Source organism: Pundamilia nyererei, unplaced genomic scaffold (assembly GCF_000239375.1).
Source record: "Pundamilia nyererei isolate P.nyererei 1_Seehausen unplaced genomic scaffold, PunNye1.0 scaffold00203, whole genome shotgun sequence".
In the NCBI taxonomy this organism is placed as follows: Eukaryota; Metazoa; Chordata; class Actinopteri; order Cichliformes; family Cichlidae; genus Pundamilia; species Pundamilia nyererei.
This window is the reverse complement of record NW_005187604.1, coordinates 981,571-1,005,688: the sequence shown is the minus strand read 5'-3', so window position 1 is coordinate 1,005,688 and position 24,118 is coordinate 981,571. Positions and strand designations below refer to the sequence as shown.

At 44.2% G+C, this 24,118-nt stretch overlaps 1 protein-coding gene across 3 annotated transcripts in view; it reads right to left on the bottom strand.

Moving 5' to 3' along the window:
- The window catches only part of tet3 (tet methylcytosine dioxygenase 3), a 35,653-nt gene extending 11,541 nt beyond the window's left edge, over nt 1-24,112 (bottom strand). The window contains exons 1-4 of one of the 3 annotated variants that reach the window (XM_005747761.1): nt 24,090-24,112; nt 23,286-23,345; nt 5,058-7,992; nt 2,204-2,294 (exon numbers count right to left, since the gene is read on the bottom strand). In XM_005747761.1, the coding sequence (XP_005747818.1) occupies nt 2,204-2,294; nt 5,058-7,944 (2,978 nt within the window). In that variant the 5' untranslated portion in view covers nt 7,945-7,992; nt 23,286-23,345; nt 24,090-24,112. Of the gene's footprint in view, nt 1-2,203; nt 2,295-5,057; nt 7,993-12,493; nt 12,936-15,897; nt 16,809-23,285; nt 23,346-24,089 lie in introns of those variants that run through there. The other 2 variants (XM_005747759.2, XM_005747760.1) reach the window with 2 other exon arrangements.
- Nucleotides 24,113-24,118: the final 6 nt, after the last annotated feature.

The window sequence follows — 24,118 nt, the reverse complement described above, 5'->3', positions numbered from 1 at the left end:
CTTAGTCTTTATTCCAAATGTTCGTTTTGCCTTTCTCATTTTTCTCCACCTCTAAGTAGTCTGAGGGAGTAGCATTATATGTCAATCCTGACAAAAACAAGTCAACTTGATTAGGAGTGCATGTTCACAGTCCTCTGCTGAGATTCACACAAGTATGGCAGAGTAAATCTGATCCCTTAGCTTCCAAAACAACTCGGGCCAAAAGGACTTCTCTTGGACATATTTCTGTGCTGATAGTAGCTTGAATGCATTAGCAATTGTACACAAACATTTCTGTTTGTTTTTGTGTCCTAATGGTGCGTGGTGTGTATTTCTGCAGGTCTGTTTGTAGTTGCACAGGAGGAGAGGGGGGTCAGAGGTTGCACCGGGGCGCGGGTATGTCACTGGGCCTTGTCAGATGTTTGTTCACAGATCATATCAGGTCTCCTGTCAGCCAGATACCTGCCATTGTGAAAACCTCAGCCTTGAGCAGATTTGGCATGGCAGTGAATACGCCGTGCACCTCCTGAATAGGAATCACCCTGAGGTGGCTGAGAAAGTGGGAGGGGATTAGACTCTGTCACCACAGGGGTGGCTGGCTAGGGTGAGGGGTAGGTCAAAGGTCAGCCAGGGACTATAGGGGCTTAACATCTTGCGTCATCTCTCAAATAGCAAAAAGTGGACTCTGGTTGAACACTCCCTCCCCTCACTTACTCAAGCTGCACTCTCTGGGAGCTAATGACTCATTGGCCTTACAGAAATCCAGCCTCTCAATGAATAGCAACTACTACAGCATTCAGCATTGTGAAAATGAAGCTTAACACAAGTGAAAGATCTGGTAAAAAAAAAAAAAAGGTTAAAGTGTGTTTACATTCTGCAGAGAAAGGTATTCGTTAATTCAACCTTGAAAAGAGTTGTTTCGTGGCATGCTTCTGCAAGATAACCCAACAGCAATTTCATTACTGAGGCTGCAGCTGCAGTTTGCTTATTAAGGGTTCTATACATGAGATTACAGGAGCAAGCAATTATTTGTGGTGTAAAGATCAAGTGGAGTAATGGTGTTTCTATCAGAAAAGGAAGTCACACTTCCTCCGTGTGTTGCAATTTGAGCTTCTCTTTTCAGTGGTTAGGTAGCCGGTCTGGCTGCACATGATTCCCCCTCCCTCTAATGGGCTCATTATGCGCGTCCACCCAGCCTCTTGCGAATGGTACCGAAGACAAAAAGCGCCATCAAGTCCTCTGGCACAAGCTGCACTTTAGTGTCATTTTGGTTTCAGCTGGTCAAGCACTCGTCAGCTTTTGCAATATTCCCCAAGTTGAAGACACGAGTGCACGATCATGTTCGTTTTGACCTCCAATTCACTGATCTATCAGTACAGGAGAGTTACAGAGATTATACAGTCTGACGCTTTCTGGAAAAACTTTACATTTGCTTCCAGTTTTCACTTCTTCTACCCATACACCTGACGTAGAGGTTTAGTATGGGTGTCGCTATCGCTCAGGAGAACACTGTAGCGAGTACTCGCACCCTCAGTACTGGTATAAATGGTATGTGTGGATACTTTGCTGTTTGTGTGCAATACTGCCAATACGTGGAGCATAATGGGCCCATAAAGGTGTTCTACCTTCCCATCCTCCCTGCATTTATAAAGGGAATAAGAGTATTTAAAATTACGTTACTTTGCTCTCTAAAATGCCCTTTAAAAATAAAAGCATTTAGAAAAAAAGATCTTTAATAATGTTATTTACCTAATTTATATGCACATCTACACATCTACAATCTATTTATATAGATGCACATGTGACAACACATTTTTTTATCTTTAATTTGTGACATTTCTTGTGAAATTTTAAGTTTCACACAAACCAAACTCATTTTTACATCTACATTATTCATAAATAAGGTTACCCATCTCTCTGTCTCCCCTCACTGCTTCAATGTTCATTTTTTCCTCCATATTTTATTGTATTTTGTCATTAGTTGTTCTTCCTTCTGTGTTCTTCCCATTATCAGCTGTCATCTGCTGCTAATTCTGTGCTTTTTGCTCTGCCTGTGATATGCTGATGATGCTGATATTTCCTGTTCCTCCTACTAGATTCTAGGTCACAGATTCCCTAAGGACAAAATGTGAGGAGGAGGAGGACTCATGAGAAGAGAAGAGAAGAGAAGAGAAGAGAAGAGAAGAGAAGAGAAGAGAAGAGAAGAGAAGAGAAGAGAATATACCTTGTCTCCATCAGGGTTCGTATGGAGGCCACAGTAGGTCCAGATCCCAAGTGATTGTAGTAGGGCCCTTCATCTTTTTCAATTTTGTGCTCTGAGGGGGGGAGAGTACAGAGTAAGAACACAACATTTTATCTGAAAAACGAATACAAACTGTAGCAGCAATTGACAATAAACACTGGATTTTTACAGTGTATCAGTGATTCCACTACAGCATGAATTCAACACAGAATCAGAACAAGATTGGGTAATATAGTCACTGCTGTTCAAATCTATAGCTTTGGTGGTAATGTCCCCTAACACCAGCCTATTTAAAACAGTTTCTCTTTTGAATTTGAATCTTTGGTTTTAAAAAAATTTTTGCCTTTCACATTGACCAAAAAGTTTACATCTAAGCCCCAATTCCTAACGAACAAACTCTTGGATCTGAGTGTCACTTAAATTGCACACAAAGAAGACTTGAAAAGTACAGCTTGGCTTTGCATGTTCTCACATGTTGTAGTGTTTTGTAAAAGGACAAAGGTACAGCGGATGTGCTTTGATGTATTTCTGGCCAAACTCAAAGATATTTTCTTTGTAGGTAAAGCCAGATCTTCTATGAGAAGCATGTGAAAGTAGAGCTCATTGCAACATCCAGTTCAAACACACGTTCACACACATGAACGCACACACACAGGGAGTGGTGTGGGGAGCAAAACATGGTGAAGCAGAAGCTTTTTGAGGTAGTGTGTGACTCAGTATGTAGGGATGTTTAGAGGGAGTGTTAGTGTGTGTGTTTTGTGTACATCTGAGGTGATGTTGTGCATGAGTATGTGTGAGCATTTGACCATTCCCCTGCACAAAACCTATGGTTTTAAACCACACCCTATGACTTCAGTGTTACATTTTCTATGAGATACTGTGCAGATTAATGGTATGATGGCCTCGAGGAATTTCGCATTGCCCAGCTGTATCAGCTAACTGTGTGTTGTTAAACTAACATTGTGTTGTTCTTGCTCTTGTATCATTTCTAAAGTACAACTGCGGATGCCAACATTACCAAAAATGCCCTTAATGCGCTCCACACTATCAGATGATTAAAATGCGGTCTTCCACTCTGTGTGTGTGTTGTGTTTGTATGTGTGTGGGGTTGTGTCCAGAGGCAACATGAGGTCACATTCTGCTGCTGGTGAAAGGAGGCTCCAGGGCGTGGTTCATGGCAGGAAATGGAGTAGTCATAGTCCATTTATGTGCAAAGAAAAAAAATATGTGTGTATATGTATATACTGTATCCTGTCTGTGTTAAAAACAACAAATTCCTATGCAGTGTTATGCTATACTGCTTAGAAAAGGAAATGTGTAACATAATTATGAAGGCTTGTTGTTTGTTGGTCTTTACCCCTAGTAACACCACATGGTTAGCAAGTGTGTGTCATTGACACTGCTCTTCCCACTGCTGTGCACTCCTTTTAGTGCTCAGATGCAACACAATTTTATGGACCAGGCCTTAATCCATCCCAAATCCACACCCAGCAAACTGTCAGTTTACCCGTTTTCTCCACGTCTAGTCTTGGTTGTAAAACAACTCGTACGACCAGCCAACCTGACCCCTGGATACACTTCTGTGACTGCTTTCTGAGTCAGTCACACAACAGGCTTAAAAGGCTGTGCAATGCATGCAATACAATGTACATGCAATACAAAAGATTCCATAAATTACACATGCATATGCGTAAATAACATAAACATATTTATATTTGTTTGAAAAATGGGAGTCCTAAAACTAGTCTGTGTACATCGAGTGGCTGTTGTGTGGCTGTTAGATCACAATCGATTTTTAATCAAACTTGTCAATCAAATGTTGCAGTAAAAAAAGCTTTCTGTATTATACTTATATCACAAAAAGGATTTTTTGCCTTGTCAGAGAGACTGACTGGAAATGCTGTTGTAGGTGGACACAGTGACAACATCTATCTGTTTATGGTATAGTTTTGCCATCATACAGTGACAAGTGTTGACTGGGAGATAAAATCAATGTGGGCAACTGGTACACAGTAACTCCAAGAAACAGGTTGTCATTTCTTAGTAGCCTGCCTGAGAACACAGTCTCTCGTTATTTGGTTTGTGTGTCGAGTTAATAAACTATTATCCACATTAGCTAACGCAGCAATATTCAGATTTACTGAGTCATTAATTAATGACTTACTGAGACACTATGCATTAGAATAATGTGAGTGTAGTCTAACAAATTAAATCTCCAGCATATAATGTCTTTAAATGAAACATTTCAACTGTAAGACCACCTACTTGGTTGTAAATAAATAGGCTTCCCTAAACAGGGTGCTACCCAAACTATGGGACTGAACTCCATTCTGTCTAACAAAGGCTCTGTTCTGCTTGCTTGCAAGACCCAAACCCACACAAAAGAGTCCTTCTGCCACCACTGCTATTGTTCCTGCATGTTGCCTTTATTGGCCCTCACTGTCACAGTCTAGATGGTCACTACCACGCACCCTGGCAACTTGCACATTCTTTCTTAGCTGCAACCAACCAGAAAACCAGAAAGAACTGGGGTGGGAATGGGGTGAAAAAAATCTAAAAGTCAATCTGTTTACATCAATAAGCAAAGTGAAATGCTTACAATGGCCACATAATAGGCTGATTATTTTAGTGGAGGAATAAAACATTTCCAAGGATAACGAAATGTGCTCAAATTGACAAAGACTCAAATTGATCTCTAGTCAGAGATTAATAAGTAATGTTTTCAGAAGACTGATTATTGTTAGACTATTTCTAATTTGTGTCTGAAATGCACTTTGTGGATGGAAAGTAAGCTGTGTGACCATAAGCAGAGGCTGAGACTGATGCAAAAACTTACCCACGCAGGTGCAGGTGGGAAACTCTGCCTGAAGATCCTTGGAAGGAGTACTTAGCAAGCTCTTAGTGGGTGTGTCAAGATAGCGTAAAGGAGAGTCCAAGAAGCCTTTGAGAGATGGTGAAGAGGGCACACCTTCCTTAGTTGGTGTGTCCTCCTCAGAAAAGCAGGTGGTGGACAATACTGTTATATCACCCGAGGATTCAATTTTCATTCGTTTTGACAGCGGAGAAGCTGGCATGCTAAAAGTATCCTGCACCACTCTGGACTGCTGCTGCCTCTCCACTATATCTTCCTGTTTCAGAGGAACTTGAACAGACTCCCTGTGCTGCATCTCCATAGGCCGTTCTGTAGATGCCTGGCTCAAGGATGCCTCACTTTGGGTCCTGGACTCATCTTTGCTCATTCCCATCTGATGATCTCGATGAGGTGTGGGGGTGGGTTGACTTGTGGAAATTAAGGGAAGTGGCTGGGAGGTGGATGATGATGCAGGACTGAGGTCCTGAGGACTACTCAGGGATTCATTCCCTGACTTTGGGGCTGTAGCAGTCTCCTCCACGGGCTGACTGGCAGATACATCTGGAACTGAGTCCCCAAATTCAGCCTCAAACTGGCGGATCAACTCTTCGTACTTCGGGTCCAAGTTAAAGACGCTTGGTACATTTGAGGTGCTGGGTGAGGATGTGGAGGTCATAGGTGTCATGGTGCTGGTATTACTGGAGGCCAGGCTGCCCATCTCTTCTGACTTATTGTGAGCTGCAAGGCCCACAGGTGGGAGTAGAGGGCCCAGCTGGGCTGGAGTGTTTTCTGATGGAACAGAAACAGTGGAAGTGGGTGTCATTGAGGAATTGAAAATGGATACCTGAGATTGGGCTGGGGCAGGGAGGCCTGCAGCAGCAGCAGCCTGAGTGAAGTTACTGTGGAGGGGCAGTTGGTCAAGTGGACCTAGTTGCAGTTTGGCCAGGGGTGCGGATCTGTCCATCATGTGGACTGGTGGTTTCTGTGTGGTGATCTGAGTCTGAGGCAGAAAGGTTGGCATGGAGGCTTTCTGTTTGGGCTTCTTGATGATTATCTGTTTGGGTTTGGGAAGGGGAGGACCCAAAAACGTCTCAGTCATAGCTTTAAGACCAGGAGATCCTTGGCTGATTTTTTTCCTCTTGGGTTCCTGTTTGATGGCCAGATGTGACAGGGCCTCTGCATCCATCTGTGGCCACCATTTTTTCAAATTTTGGCAAGCCAGAGGCCCACGTGGGCCAACGCCTCCAAAGCCAGAGGGGTGGTTTGAGAAAAGATTCCTCTTGTAGTGAAGGTGCTGTTGTAGAGCTGCCTGAGTGGAGTGGCTAATGGCTGCTTGGCCAGGAGAGAGGGGAGTGCCAGGGTAGTGCTGACCCTGGTGCTGACCATTAGCCATACCATAATGTCCCATGGAGGCAGGGTGATGATAGTGGTCAGCAGAGTCTGACTCTTGTTTTATCCTGACCAATGCCGGGTTATCCTGGGCCTGGACAGTCCCATTCTGGTTCAAGCTAAGTTGTTGCGAAGCTGGAAGCTTAAAAGGAATTTTGCTAAACTTGCTACTGGTGTCACCAAGCAGCTGTTTGAGCTCTGACATGGGGTCTGAGCTACTATGAGGTGCAGTGGCAAGGTGAGACTGAGGCTCAGACTTCACACACATCCATGGATTTCTGTGTTCAGATCCTGTGCCTGAGGCTTGCTGCCACTGCAGGGGATTCGGGTTGAAGCCTGGTGGTTTTCCCTGACACGGGAAGGGAGAGGTAGAGGACTGGACAGGGGTAACATGGGGCGGATGGCCCTGGGATTGGGGTCTGTGGCGCTCACATGACTCTAGGGCCTGCTGGCTAGTTTGTAGTCCTGGAGGGACAGACTGAGAGCGTGAAGAAGATGAGTAGGTGCCAGAAGAGGATGGGATCATGCCAATGCCATTAAGAGGCTGAGATGCAGTGTTTTGGTTGTGTTGATGGTGATGGAGGTTATTTGTGTAGGGGGTTTGACCTGGGGAAGAGGCAGTTTGTGGGCTAGTACCAGATAACTGTGTCAGAGCATCTATGGCGATGGCTGTCTGAAGACTGATGTTCTTCTCCTTGGCTATGGAGAGCACCTGTGGCGAGCAAGGAATCGGTGGTTTGGAGCAGGGCACTTGATCTGGGTGAGGGCCTTGGCTTTCCTGTTGCTGCTGGGAGCATGAAATAGACAGATGGTGGCCACCATTTACTTGTTGGTAGGTCTGAGAGTGATGCAGCAAATGGGGTTGCTCTATGTGAGGTTGTAAATGTAAGGGAGTATCAACCAGTTTGTGGGAGCCTTGATCCTCATTGGTTGCTAATTTTATCTTCTTTTCCAGCCATTCAAGGTAGTCTGGACAGTCAGGCCCATCACAGTCGCAATTGGGAGGCTTGCGTCCATGTTTTGCTTGGCTCAGTGCTTTCTGTAAGGTCTCCAGGTCTTCTGAAGGTGGGCAGCTACCCTCAGGAGCCCCTGCAGAGATTCTAGCTTGAGCCTTCCCAGCGCCTGTTTCCTGGGTAAACTTCTCATACAAATAGGCTGTAGTAGCCTGCAAGAGGTGGCAGGAAGAGGAGGAAGAATGAGGCAGTGAGCCAGCAATAGCAGAAAAAGCCACCAGATTGTGAGCATCCTCCATGTCTGCATGGTGTACAGGTTCAGCAGGGGTTGCACCACACGTTTGCTGTTGTTGGGTGTCGCTGACCTTGCCATGTCCAGGCACCCAGCACTGCCTTGGCAGCACGCTTTCTGCACACTGCTGCTCTGTTTCTATAGATGGCTCACCATCATTAGGGTACTGATTCACCCCATTGGCCAGTTCCAGGCTCAGCGCGCCTTCCTGGAGGCGGTCATGTGACCCAATTTCCATCTGGCCTCCACTTCTGGGGCCATCCACTGAAGTAACTTTGTGAACAGTCTAAAAGACAAACACAGAGCACAGGTAATGAGGATGTGAAAAACAATGGATTCAGATGCACATCGTACACATTAGGTATGGCTTTAAAATAGTAATTGTGCTAAACTAGATTATGCTATACTAAATGTACTCATGGCATTCAGTAGTTACTATTACAGCATTCCTTGGATGAGTATCAACCCAGTAATCCAGGACTCCATTCCCTTCTTTCCAGCTCTTATCCAGAGTTTGCCACCCACCTCTCACACATGCATAGCATAAAGTTTCTCCGGGTCACACCAGTAAGGCTGGTGTAAACTCTTCTCATATTCAGTGGGCTTATTTTACAACTGGTAAGTCACAGGTCACGTGACAAAATTCCACAGTTGTTTATAAATGGACGTTCTACTTGAGATCCGCTGGGCTATACAAAGCAGGCAGTGGTGTTAGGAGACATTGTGAGCCAGATGTGGGAAGCACAGAGAAAAGAAAATGCAGTACAAATCCACATCCTTGGACTCTGTTTTCATAATTTATTACTGGAAATATTAAAAAAAACAAAACACTGAGGACTTATCAGCATTTTACTCTTATCTCAAGAAACCAATAAGGGAAACAAGTCAAATGCTTAATGTAGCTTTTCAGAAACACAATTACTTGATTAGAACGTGTAAATGTTTATAATTTATAAATGTAAATTATAAAATAATAAATCAAATCGGATAGTGAAGAAGTGGATTCATTATGGCCTGTGCCATTTTACCAAAGTGTATAGAATCAAGAAATGTCTTCAGTTCTTTTATATACTAAGTGTCTGGATGTGAGCAGCACAGCTCTGTTTACTGGGTTTGTAGACTCATTTTTTTACAAGACCAAAATTCATTTCCTCTGAAACAAGACCTTAAATGGTAAACCCAAATTGGCCTGAATATCTAAAGATAATCTCCTGTCTAACAGCTACTCATCAGTAGATATAAATCAAGCTGAGCAAAGATCAAACTGCTATGGATGTTGAAAGTACAGTCATGAGATTTATCTGAGAGAACTGCTGACCAAGTGTGGATTTACAAAATACTGGTGTCCTTTGTTCAAGAGTGAAGGGACATTTTAACACAGCCTCATGATTGAACAATGCAGTTATTTTGTCATGACACCAACACAGAGGGTTTTAACCCCTGTATGTATGCACTGGTGTTTAGTTTGAATACATACTGGATATAACCCCCCAGCAGATTATGTATCATATGATTAATGCTTATTTAAAGACCCATTCTATTTTTAGGAAGTTGGGGAAGGTCAAATAGTGAAAGCAGAAGCAAACTGAAAACAATCTGCTTCCATGTCACCACTTCTGAACCAGAATTTTCAGTATAAAATAAGACCAAAAACCTTTCTGTTTTTGTGATTTAAGCAACACTGTTATGTGGGACACCAGTGGCTGGTTATATCTTTTGGTGGCAGTCCTATGTCCTACACCTAGAGATGTACAGGAACAGGAATATCAGGAGACCATGTTTTGCATCTTATTTGAATCTTTCATGCTGTGTGCTGCTTTGTTGTCCCTTTAATTCATTTCGTTGCGCTCTCTTTTCATCTTTGCTTCCACTTATTGGATAAGTGTAACAACAGTCCTTGTTAACATTTAGGAAAAGAATGTGATTTGTGTTAAAAGACACACTTCACAACAGAAACCCTGCACATCAAAAAGTGAAGTCTGCCTGTTGTGTTTAAATGTGATGCAAAGAGGTCTCATGAAAACAGGCTGCAAAAAGACAACTCATACATTGGTGAGTCAGACTTTAAACCTTCACTTACAGTAAGAGGTTTTCCATCTGAGTGACCACATGCAACATTAATCATGTGATTATTGATTAGTTCTACGATTCAGATTATAGATTGTTATCATGTGGTCTTTTGGCTTGATCACGCAGTAGATTCAGCAGGCACAATACTTCCCAAGTCAGGTTTCACAGTTGATTTGATGCTGGGCTTGCATGGGAAGTGGTTGAAAAAGCAAATTCACTAGTTTAATTCAATAATTTACAGACACTCCCAAGCATCAAGCACCCCACAGCTATAGGAGGATAGCTTAAGTTATCATTTATACAGTAAAAGCGCATTACTAATGGACACATATTGCACATAACACTGCACAGAAATTGACCGATGATAGCACTTTTTTAATTCAATAACATTAACAGTCCCATGAGTCTTTGCTTTCTCTGACACAAAACTGTCCAGAATCCCAAGTGACTGCCCCTCTCAGCTTGATACAGTACAGAGGGTCGACTCATACAGGACAATTAAAACACTGCTGCGGTTTTAAATCTGTGCTTTATTGTTTCTGCGTCATTAGTTACTATGACATCCATCTCAAGTCAAAGCAAGCCATTCTTAGGGACATTTTGTGTGATGATTACTCATTTTAAGCTTTCAGTGTTTCCACATTGTTGAAACGTGATCACTGAGCATGTATATATATGTAGTGACAGTGGCTTGTGCTATAAACCATGTGCTTTTCAAACATTAGTGTAGCAGTTCAGGAATTTGATTCACTAGTTTTCATTTCTGATTTCTGGTTTCTCCATATCTCAAATGACTGTAGGCTGTGAGGCTTTTCATAGTTTGACTTCCTTTTTTCAGAGATTGCAGCTCTATACTATTATCTCTTTTCCTCCAAGTCAAAATGCCAACCTGGTCATCTTGAAATACATTTTCAAACTTTTTATTTTAGTCTGCTTGAACAATGGAACAAAATGTAAAGTGGTGTCGATCTTTCAAAAGTTATGTTGTTAAATTTGTCTAAATCTCAGTGATCTTAATACATTAAGTCCAGATGTGGTTTGCAAATAAAACCAGTGAGTGTACAAGTCATTCAGTCTTCAGGTTGGTTCCTTGTAGATTATATTATAATGAATCCAGCAGAGAAGAAAAGCAAACAAAGATAATGCAAGGGCAGCTTCAGAAATCATTGACAGAGTTCATGTTGTTGCATTTGAACTTGCTCAGAGGTTCACAGGAGAGTGAAACAGTGGCACTATATGACTACATTAGATGTGCTAGCAACACAGAGGGAAGTCTGCAGGCTGTATTACAGTAAATAGTTGAGATGCTTCAATTCGCACCTGCTGCATGCTTTGTACAGTTGTGTTCAGTTTAAAGAGCCCAAAAAACTAGAAGATGCTTGAAGATCATGTTGCAGAGGAAGACGTTATTTGTTTTATGCATACACTTTTAAATATATAATGTATGTAGATCTGAATCACTCAGTATTAGATCATCCCCACCAGAAGAAAATAAAGAAAGAAAAGGGCTTCAGTTTGTAGATCCATTAGTGTGCGGTAGCAGAAGTGAGCCTGATGTCCAGCTTCCCCATCATTTGAATATTATTGAAATGAGCCTTTGAAGTGGCTAATTACTGGACATTCTGTAAGCCTTCTGAATTCACTTTCTGTACTGGGTGTCTAGCAGGGGGCTCCCAGGGGGGGTTGCTGGTGTTATGGGTGAGAGGTGAAGCGGGTTTGGAAACCGGAGAGTTTTAGAGGAGGGTGCAGCGAACAGCCGGCATGCAATACGTGAGAGGCCCCATGTTTTTACTATCAGTAGCATCAGATGGGAAAGAGGAAGGGGGGGTGGAGGTAGCTGCGTGCAGTTATGAAAACTGCAGTGTGTTGAAACAGAGCGACTGCAAGACTGCATAACCTACGAACCCACAATCACGCACAGTCACACACTGACACTCTCTTTTCCTCCTTTTTTCACAGTTGTGCACACAAAACGCAGCAAAAGAAAGGTCAGAGGGGTTCGAAGCTGAACACCCGGAACAAATGGACTTCGCTGAGCTTTGACGCCAAACAAACCCAAACCCTCCTCCACCGCACACACACACACACACACACACACACACACACACACACACACACACACACACATTAAAGGCTCTTTTGACAAAACTTAGTCGATCTAAAACCAGTCCAAATTGTGAAATGTTGTGCTGACACCTGCACCGCTTCATACCTACCCGGCTGCCCAAACTGCACAAACCACGTGCTTTTGCAAATATTTACACTACGACATAGCCTGTTGTATTCTCTCTGTGTCGCACACAAACACACTTGTGCAGACTTGACACACAAAAACGGCACAAAGTGTATCCAAAAACACCAACCAGCCCAACTGGCTTAGATCTTGTAGAACCTGGTAGACCAGACACTTGAGTCTGGGAGCCCTTTAAACGAGACAAGCCTGTGCAGTTTTGTTTGTGAGAGTGCTCTTTAACCCTGACACTGGAGGGAGGAGACAGAATATGTGAGGATAGTAGAGGTGGCGGCGGCGGTGGCGAGAGCCTGTGAGTAGACAGCTGAACCTAAATCCAACACCAACTCATCCTCCCTCTTATCCTCCTCCCTCTTCTCCCACCCCCTCCCCTTCCCCTTTTTGCTGTCGTGCCGAACATGAAGCAGAGACCCTGACAATATGAAGCTGGCTGAGAGCCTCTAGGACACAGCAAACGCGTACTTACGTCGTCCTAGACGTCCAGACGGGGCTGCCGGTCGAAGAGTGGGGAGCAGAAGAGGAAACAGAGAGTAGCATGAGAATTGCTCGCCGGTGCAGCAGCAGTCCACGAGCGATCTGGCCTTGTTGGGGGGTTGTATTCCTCGTTTTTTGTTTTTTTTTCTATTTCTCCCAGCCCGGGCGGCGCGCAGACAGAGCGAGCGGTGACACACACATAAATGCACTCACACACGGCCAGCCGCACGCACAGCGCACACCTCCCCCCAGCACACCGCACACGTTTCTCATTCTCTTGCCTATTCTTATGACCAGCGCTTTCTGTTCTCTGCTTTTTCCTTTCTCATTATCTCTGTCTGCTCCTCCCTTCCCTTTTTCAATATCCTCTTTCTTTCTCTTCACTACAGATGCAGTCGGCTTCTCCTCGCAGCCCCCACCTTCACCTCCCCTCCTCCTCCTCCCCTCTCTCTTTCCCTCCCTCCATTGCCCTCCCTCTCGCGCAGCCTCTCCCTCCATCTCCTCTCCCCTCTCTCTCTCTTGTGCTTTTCAGTGTGTGTTTAGAGCGAGAGGCCATTATCTAAGCCACAGCGGGCACGTACGAATGGAATGGAGGAGTGCGCAGTGAGCAGAAACACAGAGAGCGGTGGGGGGATAGTTGCTAGCAGCAGCAGCAGCAGCCTTGGAAACAGCACAGTGCAGCAGAGCTCCTTACCAGTGAGAAAACCCCTCTCGGTCTCTATCCACACCCATTCCACATTATGTGCTCTGCTGCATTAGATTATGTTATATATAAGGCTCTATCTCTGTCTGTGTGTGTGTTTTGTTTATCGCCATAAGCCCCATACTGGCAATTCTGAGTGTGACAGAGCTACTCTGCTTTCGACCGCAGAGGCAAACCAGCGGCTTGCAAACGAAAACGCAATCTCATCGCGCAATGGCATCAACACAGGGAAAAAAAGAAAGAGAGAAAAGGGAGCAGAGAAAAGGATCATTACACTCCTTGTTTATGCCTTTTGTAAACGACATCCGTTTTTTTTCCTCGCGGACATTTTTGCTCCATCTAGATTGGGCTCCACCGCGGGCCGAAGGAGAAACCACCGATGATGGTTGTTCCATCTCCATTTTCATTCCTGTCCGCATTCACATCGCTTCCCTGTTCCTCGTGTGACAGGAAAAGCTTCAGACCTACACCTGTGACTGATAACAGATCCTCTAGGATGCTCTCGCAAGAGAGGGAGAGGATTGCTGGCGCTGTTGCCGGCCCTTTAATCCAAGATCCAAAGGACGCAAACGCAAAGTAGAAGGCTTCCGACTGCAGGAAGCTCAGGGTCACTTGGTTTAAAAGAAATCACCAACACTCTATGATGTCAACTCACTCCTGCAGATGTCGGGAAGCAAACGAAAGAAGACCTATATGCTCAGGAGTAAAGCAGCAAGGCGGCTGAATTGGGCAATGGAGAGTGAGAGGGGCACGACTCTTCAACATCGGTGAGCAAGAGGAACAGAGTGGAGATAGGAAGAGGGAAATCTGTGGAGTACACTGTTGAAACGTGCAGAGTTGATCAGCTGTTCGTGTGATACTGATTCTGTAACCAGAGGTACGAGAGTGGCACAAACAGAAAAAGGGTCAGGAGGTTGCTGCCGAATGAAGACCGCGAGGAGCCGACTAATCACAGTTCATCGATGGCTTCTGTCCTACCCGTCCGCCAGCGTGTGACAACGTTCTCCCATTCCTCACCATTGTCGCCTTTCCTTGCTGTCACTGGCATTATCATTATGAACGCCGTCATCGCCTCTGGGTGACCGGCTCTGCGGTCCTCTCTTCGCTCCTACATTGCTGGAGTTTTGGAGAAGATTTAACCAGGAAGAGGAGGAGGAGGTTGGGTATTATGGCCGTCTCCCTCATGCAGATCGCTGTCAGCTCCTGCGTAGTGTTTTTCTCTTATATTACTGAGCATGTGTGAGCTACACTGCACTGTGGCTGGATTAACTTCTGTAGCCCTTCCCTGCTTCACTTCCTTTGGCTTTCCCTGTCTCTCCTGGTCTCTCATTTTCTCTGGCATCTTCAATCTGCCTTTGCCTGTCTCTCTCTCTCTCTCTTTCTCAATTCGTCTCTACTGTCTTGTTTCCCGAGCTTTTTGCCTCCATCCAGCATAGCTTATTGCATTACCGTTCCAACACTTTTCTCACGCGCTCGCTCTCTGGCGCTATAAAATTGCACACACTGTCTGTCTCGTTGTTGCCGCACAATTTCATATGTACACACACAGATGAGCGTCAATCCCAAAGAGAAACACAGCCCGAGCCGTCTAAAAAGGAAGGGGAAGGAGAAGTAGAGCATTAAGGTCACGTGACCAGGGAGGGCCAATGAGTGGGAAGGGAGAGTATAGTGAGCGAGAGAGGTAGGAAACACATGTGGCGGTGACGTAGCTGTACCGTCACCGTCATCGTCATCAGTGTCTCCCACCAGGACGCTTGCCTCCACCACTGGGTGGGCGCGTGTCATCCCGAGCACATGCCCACCATCACCAAAACCACACCAAAAAAACTGAAGCTCAGAAAGCACGCTCTTTTTATTCACCCGGCTGGCTGGTGTTCACTCGCTCACTCCCCCGACTGTAGTGACACAGCGTTTCTCGCTCAGCATTTGGCTTAACCCCTGAATCTGTTCTTTACGAACACTTCCTCATTTTAGACATCTCCTGAACACAACAGGCTCCTTAAACAGTCCCATCTTATGTGAAGTTAGCACTTCCATAGTTTATATCCAAAATTTGGAGAGCGAGGCAAAGAGGATGAAAGAGAACTTAATAAACATGAACTCTGCCTGACTCTGTCACTGTCCACAGCTGAGTAAAACAAAGAAACGCTGTTTGACCAAAACACCAACATGAGGGAAGGGATTCAGCTGTTTCCGACACATGATGTGCCCACACTGTAAATACAGCATGTAAGCTGACACAGTTTGCTCCATGTCAGAAGGCACGAGTGATTTACAGTAAGAGTGCTCTTGATTCAAGCACATGTCTTCTTTGATGACTCATATCAGCTTACATCGGTGTCATTTCACATAAGACATTGCTCAAAATTTCTTCACCACCATCGGACTGGCCATCTCTGACAAAAGGAATAGAAATCTACCGAAGCGAAGCAGCAATGGCAGAAAAGCGCGTTGTTGCTTTAAGATGCTGGCGTGCGATTCGTGGATTCCAATGCTGCCATTCAGGTTTGTTCAACAGAGCTGGTGTGAAGTCACCTCGTGAGCACAACTGTAGCGCGGTGAAAGAGAACATTAGAAGTGCAGGGCAGTCGTGCCTTTAGCGAACTTTTGAGTCATCGAGGTTACCTGATATTTGAAATGACAACAACAATCCACGCAGCTTGACATTTAAGTGAAAATGAAATCGCACTTACGGTAAACCTGTAATTCGGCATTGAGAGACACACAGGAGAGGTAACAAAGACTCCTCATCGATCACTTCATTTCACGGTGTAGTCACATTTATCATCCAAGATGAGTTACTGCACGCCCTCATCTCTCTCCCCCTCTTAATTCTCAGGCTCTCGCTCTTTTTCTCAGCAGCACGGAGGAAAGGTCTAGGTTGTAGGAGGGATGACTGACAACAAAAGTCCATCCGCAGCAGTGTGTGTGCTCGCTTATGAGTAAAGCTTGAGTCATCCTCTTCTTTTCAACGAAGTCCTGACACAGAACCCTCAAACAGTGAAACGAGCTTTTCAATTTGCTTTTTTTTTTTGTCAGCACCTCGCTAGTGGGAGGTGTACGTGAATGAAGCATACCGACAGAGAACAAAATGTTTGCTTTTCAGGCAGTCCGGGAGTTGAATTCTTGCGATTTCACTGTTAAACGTGCTTTAAAAAAACATTTGTTTCCAGCAGTGACCAAACTCACAGGAGCATGACACAAGGGTCCTTTGCCTCTCCTAACATCACTTCCTGTCAGCTGATTCCATTTCCTCTATCCACCTCTGTGCGCCCCCATCCCCAGCACACATTGTCCCGCATTCTAATGGCATCAAGGTCATCGGATCTGACACACTGTGTGCACCCCCTCCTTCCCTTTCTCTTTTTTTTTTGCTCCACATCTCTTTATCTTTCACTTCCTGCCCCCCCTCCAAACTGCTCACATGCACGCAGACGCTCCAGTGCATGCACACCAACTGTCAACAAATGCAGAGGCATGCTTTAATGAGCTCTCTCCACTCTCTCCACACACACACACAGAGTACACACTAGTATGCACACAGTCCACTGAGGGTCACTGGGTTTATTGGTGGGGAGGGGCCAGAGACCATAGGGCACATTATATTTAGCACCAAGGTCGTAATCATAACATATTTTGGAGGGGAGACTTTTAAATGTGTTCTGTATCCTTTCTATCTAGAGACAGAGAACAGATACAGCAACATATGGAGAATTTATGTGAACTTTTATTTGCATAATAAGTCCTGTATGTATATTCTAATGCTTCTCTTATGATTCAGAACACTAAACTATTTTCCGTATAGTTTAGTCATTTTTTACAATACAATCTACAAAATGCGTGTGTGCGTGTGTGTGTGTGTGTGTGTGTGTGTGTGCGTGTGTGTACGTGAGTGTGTGGGTTTAGGTTTTTTTTTAGTCATAACTGGTTTTCTGAAAAACACATAAAAACAGTAATGAGAAAACTGCCTGTTTGAGTAAGTGTAACTGCATCTGTAACTGTAACTTGAGCAACAAGACTCTTTACCTATTGTTCATTTTCAGGCATCACCTAATTTCATCTGTGCACCTGTCTGTTTGGCCGTTTTTCTCTCTTTGTTTCAGCTTGGTGTCCAAACACACTCGTGCCAAACCCCCACTCAGCCAGGACGGTGTTAAGTTCAGGGTATGTTTAGGTGTAGATTGCACCACAGCGTAGTGTATATCAAGTCTGAGTCATACCTCCTGACATTTGGCACGTGCAAGTCAGCACGGATTGCCCAGCTGGGGGAAGGCCTACCCGCCTATCCCCCGTCAAACCCCACCCCTCGCTATTCCTCACAAAGAGAAATGGAGGAGTGGCTTGCGAAGGAGGAGAGGAGGAAAAAAATGGGAAAGGTGGTGCCGGGTAAGAGGCTGTTAAGCAGGGTGGAGCCACAAAAAGAAGAGGAAGGGGAAGGGGGGGCTGTTTTTAAGAGACAGCTCTTTGTGCTTCAGGATTTGAACAACAGCAGGATCAATGAGCAGAACAGAATGTTTTATCAGAAAGTTTTTGGACCTGAGACAAACAGGGTGAAGGGAAATGAATGAAAAACAAGTGAGTTCAGAACGGTTTGAACCTGTGAAAGAACACTGCGTGCCGCTACCTGCTCGCCTTTTGTATGCCAAGTGCTGAAAAAGAGCTGAGTGGTCAGATTTGTTTGGACAGTGATGTAATCATTAACAGAACGCAGCAGTAAAGATGGGCAGAGTGTGTTCTGACAGGTGAAACACTGACTGAGAGGCTTGGTAATGACTTTTGGGTTGCAATATTAATTTTTAAGACTCGAGAGCGAGAAAGACATAAAGCAACAGAAACCTGCCTCAGCCCCTGCACGGTGGCTGGTTGCCAGCCTTGTCTCTCTCTCAGGACTCGGGCTAAGATTAGCTTCCCATATGTTCAAGTCAGGCGTAGCCAGACTTAAAGGGCCAGTGCTCGACCGTGGCAAAACAAGAAAGCCTTCACTGTGTTTGCTGATGGTCTACATCAACACACATGTGAAGGTTCAGCGTGCATTTTTAATCATTCCAGTGAAAGCTGGGCTCATAACAGATAACTACTGGAAACTGATAAGATGCGGTGCTTTTCTTGTATGCTTCCAGTTATAGACTTTGTTCTTTAATATCGTCCTTTTTCGTGTGTGTGTTTTGATACTATGGCATGAAAACTCCCACAGCTGTTGGGCTGTATTACATAAAACCTGGCAGCGTCTGGCAGCAGTGGGATTCAGGATTGTTTAAACTGGATGCCCAGTGGGAGCAGCAGAGCAGCCGCCAGAGAGGCGAGAGTTCGAGCTCAAGCAACAGCTGATGACTCCTCCCCTTCTCCCTCCATTCATTTTTTATTAACTGCGGCACGGTGCGGCTGACGACCTCGCTCTAACATCAGACACCACCAACGATGCCACCGACCGCAACTCATCGCGCTCGCAGGATACCAAACCAGGCCCCCGCCAGGTTTGGTCACTAGTAACAGAAACCCAAAGCAGCCCAGTGAGGCAGTGCCGAAAGAAATGTCTGCTAATTGTCATTAATTAGAAATGAAACATGACAATAGTTCAGGGTTTTGCAAGTCCTTAATGACTGCATACAAGTGAGGCAATTATTGGTGACTGTATAAATTAAAATGTCACATCAAATTCCACAAGGACCTATGAGATGTGATGTTTTGAAATCCTGGGAGTGCTTTTTCTTTTACGATCTCGGCGAACATTTACTTTTCAACCAGTGCATCTAAAGTAGAGCAGGGCGATATGACCAAAAATATTTATCACGATATACATTTGAAAATTTGCGATAACGATATAACTGACGATATAATTGACACTAGACAAAACACTTTAAAACTCCACAACTTTATTAGTGCAAAAAAAAAAAAAACAAAAAAAACCATCAATGATTTTCACTTAAACAAGCAGCTGTTTTTTATGTGCATTAGAATTATATAAAATTTAACAGTGCAAATGCAAATTTCTTGCTGACAGTTTAACCAAAAGGCATTTCCAGTGGAAACTGGCTGACATATCCTCAGCATAACCATGTATAATATCCACAAAACTTAAAAAGAGGTTATACACACACAATACGGTAATATTATGTTGAAGCACAGTACATATCACTCCGCGAGGCGCCTGCCTACGATAGCCGTAATGATCCGACAATCCATCAAGCGGTGCAGCTTCGCAGCTTAGCAAAGTCGCACTAAAACATTTGACAGATTTTCGAGCGCCGTGTCCCACATAAAATAGTTTCGAGGTCAGTAAACACAACCAGAATTCATACATAAGGCACACGGGATTATAAGGCACACTGTCGATTTTCAGAAAAATCGAAGGATTGATTTTAAGTGTGCCGTATTTTCCACAAACACGGTAATAACGACGGCCCGCTAGCATGCGCTACCAAAAATAGTGCTTTGTTGTGTATCTGACGGACGAAAGCTAAACCAGTTCCACACCACTGAAGTTGCAGCATTTTCACAAACCAATTCTGGTTCATCTGTTTCATTCAACGGTCCGCTTTCTCCCTTCTCATTCTCCGTCGCCGCCATGCTTTTTCCACCATGAAAACAAAGGCACTGCACATGCACGTTTTACCCATATTCTATTACGATATTTCATTTTCTTATTGTTGCCCAACATTATACCGTATTACCGTGAACGGTATGATATGGTCCAGCCCTAATCTAAAGTGACTTCTGAAGCAGCCTGTCCTCAGTGTAAGACCAGAGGTGTGTCAAGTGATTACACTGGGTAATTATTTATCTGTCTTTTTGTAGACAGTCTATGTGCTGCACAGTGCTATGTGTCCAGCTTGTTTTGATGAAAACTTGCTTCAAGCTCGCTGTCTAATTCAGAACATTCAGAAAGAGGTTTTACTCATGAGGTATCCATCTCAAAAGTTCCCTAAAACTGAGGTTGTTAAAAGTTTAACAGTCAATATTTGGTATGGCCATCTTTATTCTTTCTTGCTTCTAGCTTTCTTACCATTTCTATAAGTAGTCTTCAGGAATAGTTCTCCAGGTTTCTTGAATGACATTCACATCACTTTTATGGATGTTTCTACTTTTTGTGTTCTACTTCCATTATGTGTCTTTCTATCCAGGTATGCTTTTACTGCATTGGCAGTGTGTTTGGGATCATTGTAATTGTCTGCAGAGAGTATTGCATGGTGGATTAAAAATAAAACGTACTTTTCTGTGTTCATATTATGATCAATTTTGACAAGATCCCTAACACTGCTGACTGAAATGCAGCCTCAAACCATGACAGAGCCTCTAACGTGTTTTACAGATAAAGTAGACGCTCACTGCTGTACCTTTCTCCTGACCTCCTGTATCCATATTGACGGTGTGGAAAAGTTGGATTTATTATTTTACAAGATATTTCAGGACTAGATGCATCTCTCAGGTCTTGTGTCAGGTCTTTGCTGGATTTTTTTCCTTGCCTTTGGCTGATGGCTCTTGGGAATCTGCTATTGGTACAAAAATACTATTTTTTTTCTGTCAAACTGTGCTATCCTAGACATTTTTTATAGATTCAACTGACAAAATGTGAACAAATTGGGTCATATTGTGACAGGCTGCTTGTAACAAACCGCCTACAAACAATTTAAAATTTGCTCTTTCTAACTAGATATAATACTGGTTCAACCTTTTTTATGCTGAAAAAATAAGTGAAAAAGCAGCCTCTGTCCAAACAAACCCTTTCTGAAATTCTGGAGAACTATTGCATTTTTAAAGACCGCTTTAAAAAAAAAAATACTACAAAGTCTGGCAAAACACAAAGAAAGAAGGAGTGGCTTGTTTTACAATAACGTGCATTTGATTGCAGAAGCTATGTTATTATTAACCCATTTGGTAGTTTTGTTTAAATAGTCTTTACTTCCCATAATACAGTTTGTATTTTCAGGAAGTAAAGATGCATCTTTCATTTCTTGGAAAAAAAAACTAATATTGTTACATAACATAACAAATGCCCAAAATAAAGCATCAATAAGAAAGATCTGTTCAAAGTAGGCCAGTCTACCAACTACGGGAATTCTTCACAGTCACAGTTTACACAAATTTGAATAAACCATTAGCTGCACTTCTTTACTGACTGAGTGGAAACCTCTCAGAACAGTAAATACATCGAAAGCTAACACTGAATGGAAGAGGTGATGTCAAACCCTCCACTTCCTGAGTTTGTACTATACACCAAACCACTTACTACACAAACACACACACAATACGCACATGTGGTGCCGGCTAGCTGGTCACGTGACCAACCTTGGACGCCGAACGCCAGCTAAAATTAAAGCAATGATGTCATCAGACATTCAGTGTTGCCACGGAAACTAGGTCAGTATTAACCCTTTGCCGATGAGGCCGGGGATTCCAAAGCTCGACGAGTGATTAATAAACATTCCATGTGCCATCACGTACACAGCAGCGTCAGGGTTTCTACTCTGTCTCTGACTCGTTTCCCACCTGTGTGAAGTTCACCTCGTGCATAAAGAGGAAATCCTGTGCATAGGCGTGGAAAAAAAAAAAGAAAAAGAAAAGAAAGAAATCACACGAGCGCAGTCTGTCTGTCTGTAACCCACTGTGGTACACCTCTCAATTCAGCTTTGCTTCCTGAACAGCAGAAAAACAAACTTGCTTTCAAACTCACTTTAAACCATTTTGTTTAATGTTCTTGGGGCTGTACATGCCTAATGATACTCTGTAACTGCTTATTTTAGTTTTCTAAAATGGTGCCCTCGGTCTGTTGGGTGTAGACTGTGTGCGACCAGGGAAATGTTTGACAAGGAAACAGATCTTGGTCGAGATAAACACTCCACCCAGGATCCGCACGGCAACCATGACCCTCTGCAAACAGGAGCTCAGGACAACTATAAAGGCAGAGAAACTTGTTAAACACAAAAAAGATTATATTCCCCCTTTAAACCAGATGGTCGTATATACCTTGCAGATAAAGAGCTTGCCCACATATGGATTGGGATTAAAGCAGCTTAGAGGTAAGATAAAGTAGACCATAGAACCATGCTAACCCTATTTATGACATTTGAAACTCACTGACATATATCACTGCAGATGTGGAGGTGAATCTATTTCGCTCATCTAGGATTTCAGGTCGCTCTCGGCGCACGTGACAGAAGTCAGATCAAAGCTGTCTTTTTCCCCTTTTGGGAGAGGACTTCACAAGATTCTTAGAACTCAGACAATTGTTTGATGTTCAGTAAATTCCTTTATGAAACTTCGCACGCCGCCCGTCCACATGCCTTTCCACATAAACAGACGAGTGTGCCCCGGACCGGCGAGCTGAGGCAACAGCAGCACTCAGCAGCGACACGCCACAGGTTACTACGCCCGACAATCAACTACGTATACGCATGCGTGACCCACTAACTTTTACTCCCTTTACCTCATTTGACTCCAGAACCTAGGAGAAGCAGGACGGCCTCCCCAGCTCATGAGCCAACGTGCAGAGTTCCTCCTCCTCCTCCTCCTCCCCTCCTCCTTTCCAGGGCCTCTTGTATCTACACATGCCTTGCTCTGGCACCAATCAGCGGGCAGCGTGGGACGCTTTAAACTGAGGATGCCGCCACTTCATCAGTAAGGGCGCTTTAACTTGGCGCGCCTCAGACATAAACTCGGAGCAACTGTATTAAACAGAGTCAGTTCCCAGGCGGCAAAGACCGGGTGTGAAGACGAGACCAGGGATCTGGCACAACTATATTCCACTTAGAGATGATACGAGGGATAACGCGGCATCCACCGGGGAGAGGAGCGTATGACATACCAGCGACAGAGCGAGGACAGTCACAGCTGTGTAACAGTTACACTGGTTAAAGCAATTCTTACACACATGCGTAATCAAGTTTTTTTTGTTGTTGTTTTTTAAAGAACAGGCAAACAGATACAGACCGACTGAGAAGAGGAAGTGATCACTGGGCTGACTAACCATGACATTAACACCTCATCCAACAGCAGCAAACGGGCAGAGATTATGCATAGACGCAGACGACAGACATGGGCACAAACACTATTTCAAACCCACCCATCAAGTGTCATCTCTTACCTCAGCTGCCAGTTCTGGGCTTCCCAAGCAGCCTTGACCGTTGTCGTCCAAATATTCCACCTTTACAGTCATTCAACAGAACAGGGATTGGGGGGGCAGAGAGAGAGAGAGAGAGAGAGAGAGAGAGGGAGGGAGGGAGGGAGGGAGGGAGGGGAAGAATAAGAATCAATAGAATAATGCGACAAGGGCCTGTTCAAAAAGACTCATCATTGAGCATTAATGTGCCACCTTTACAGCTTTGCACAACGGCACACGGGCTCTGCCATCCGCAGTCTCTTCATCCCATTCCTGTTAACCTCAGCGACCATCAAAAAGCGCAAATCTGTTTTCTTTGATTTCTGCTCAAACAGTGAGCCGGCACTTCCCTCTGCTGCCGGGACAGCGAATGAGAGACGCAAAATAGATTCGATTTCAGTTATAGAATTATGTAATGTCTGTATCCCGACTTGGTGCAACCTTTCTAATATATATATGTCTGATCATCTGATGTCAGCATCCCCCCCCCCCTTTTAATCTTAGGGGGAAAGAATCCAAAGTGGACGGGTTAAGTGAGAGAGGCATGGAATAGATGGAAATGGTAGATCAAAGCAGGGCTGATCATTATTATTATTGGAAAACAATAGCAACCCCCCCCCGTCAAAGAAAAAACCTTCTTGTATACACGACCCCAATGTTAAATTGTGTGTTGTGTCTCGAGTTCAGTCCCGCCAACCTCCGATACCCCCCACCCCCCCACCCCACCACTCCACGCCCCCACCCACCCACCTATCAATCCTAAAATAGTCTGGAGTGATGAATATTTACCCTCCAAGCCTCTGAGCTGCCTCGGTTTG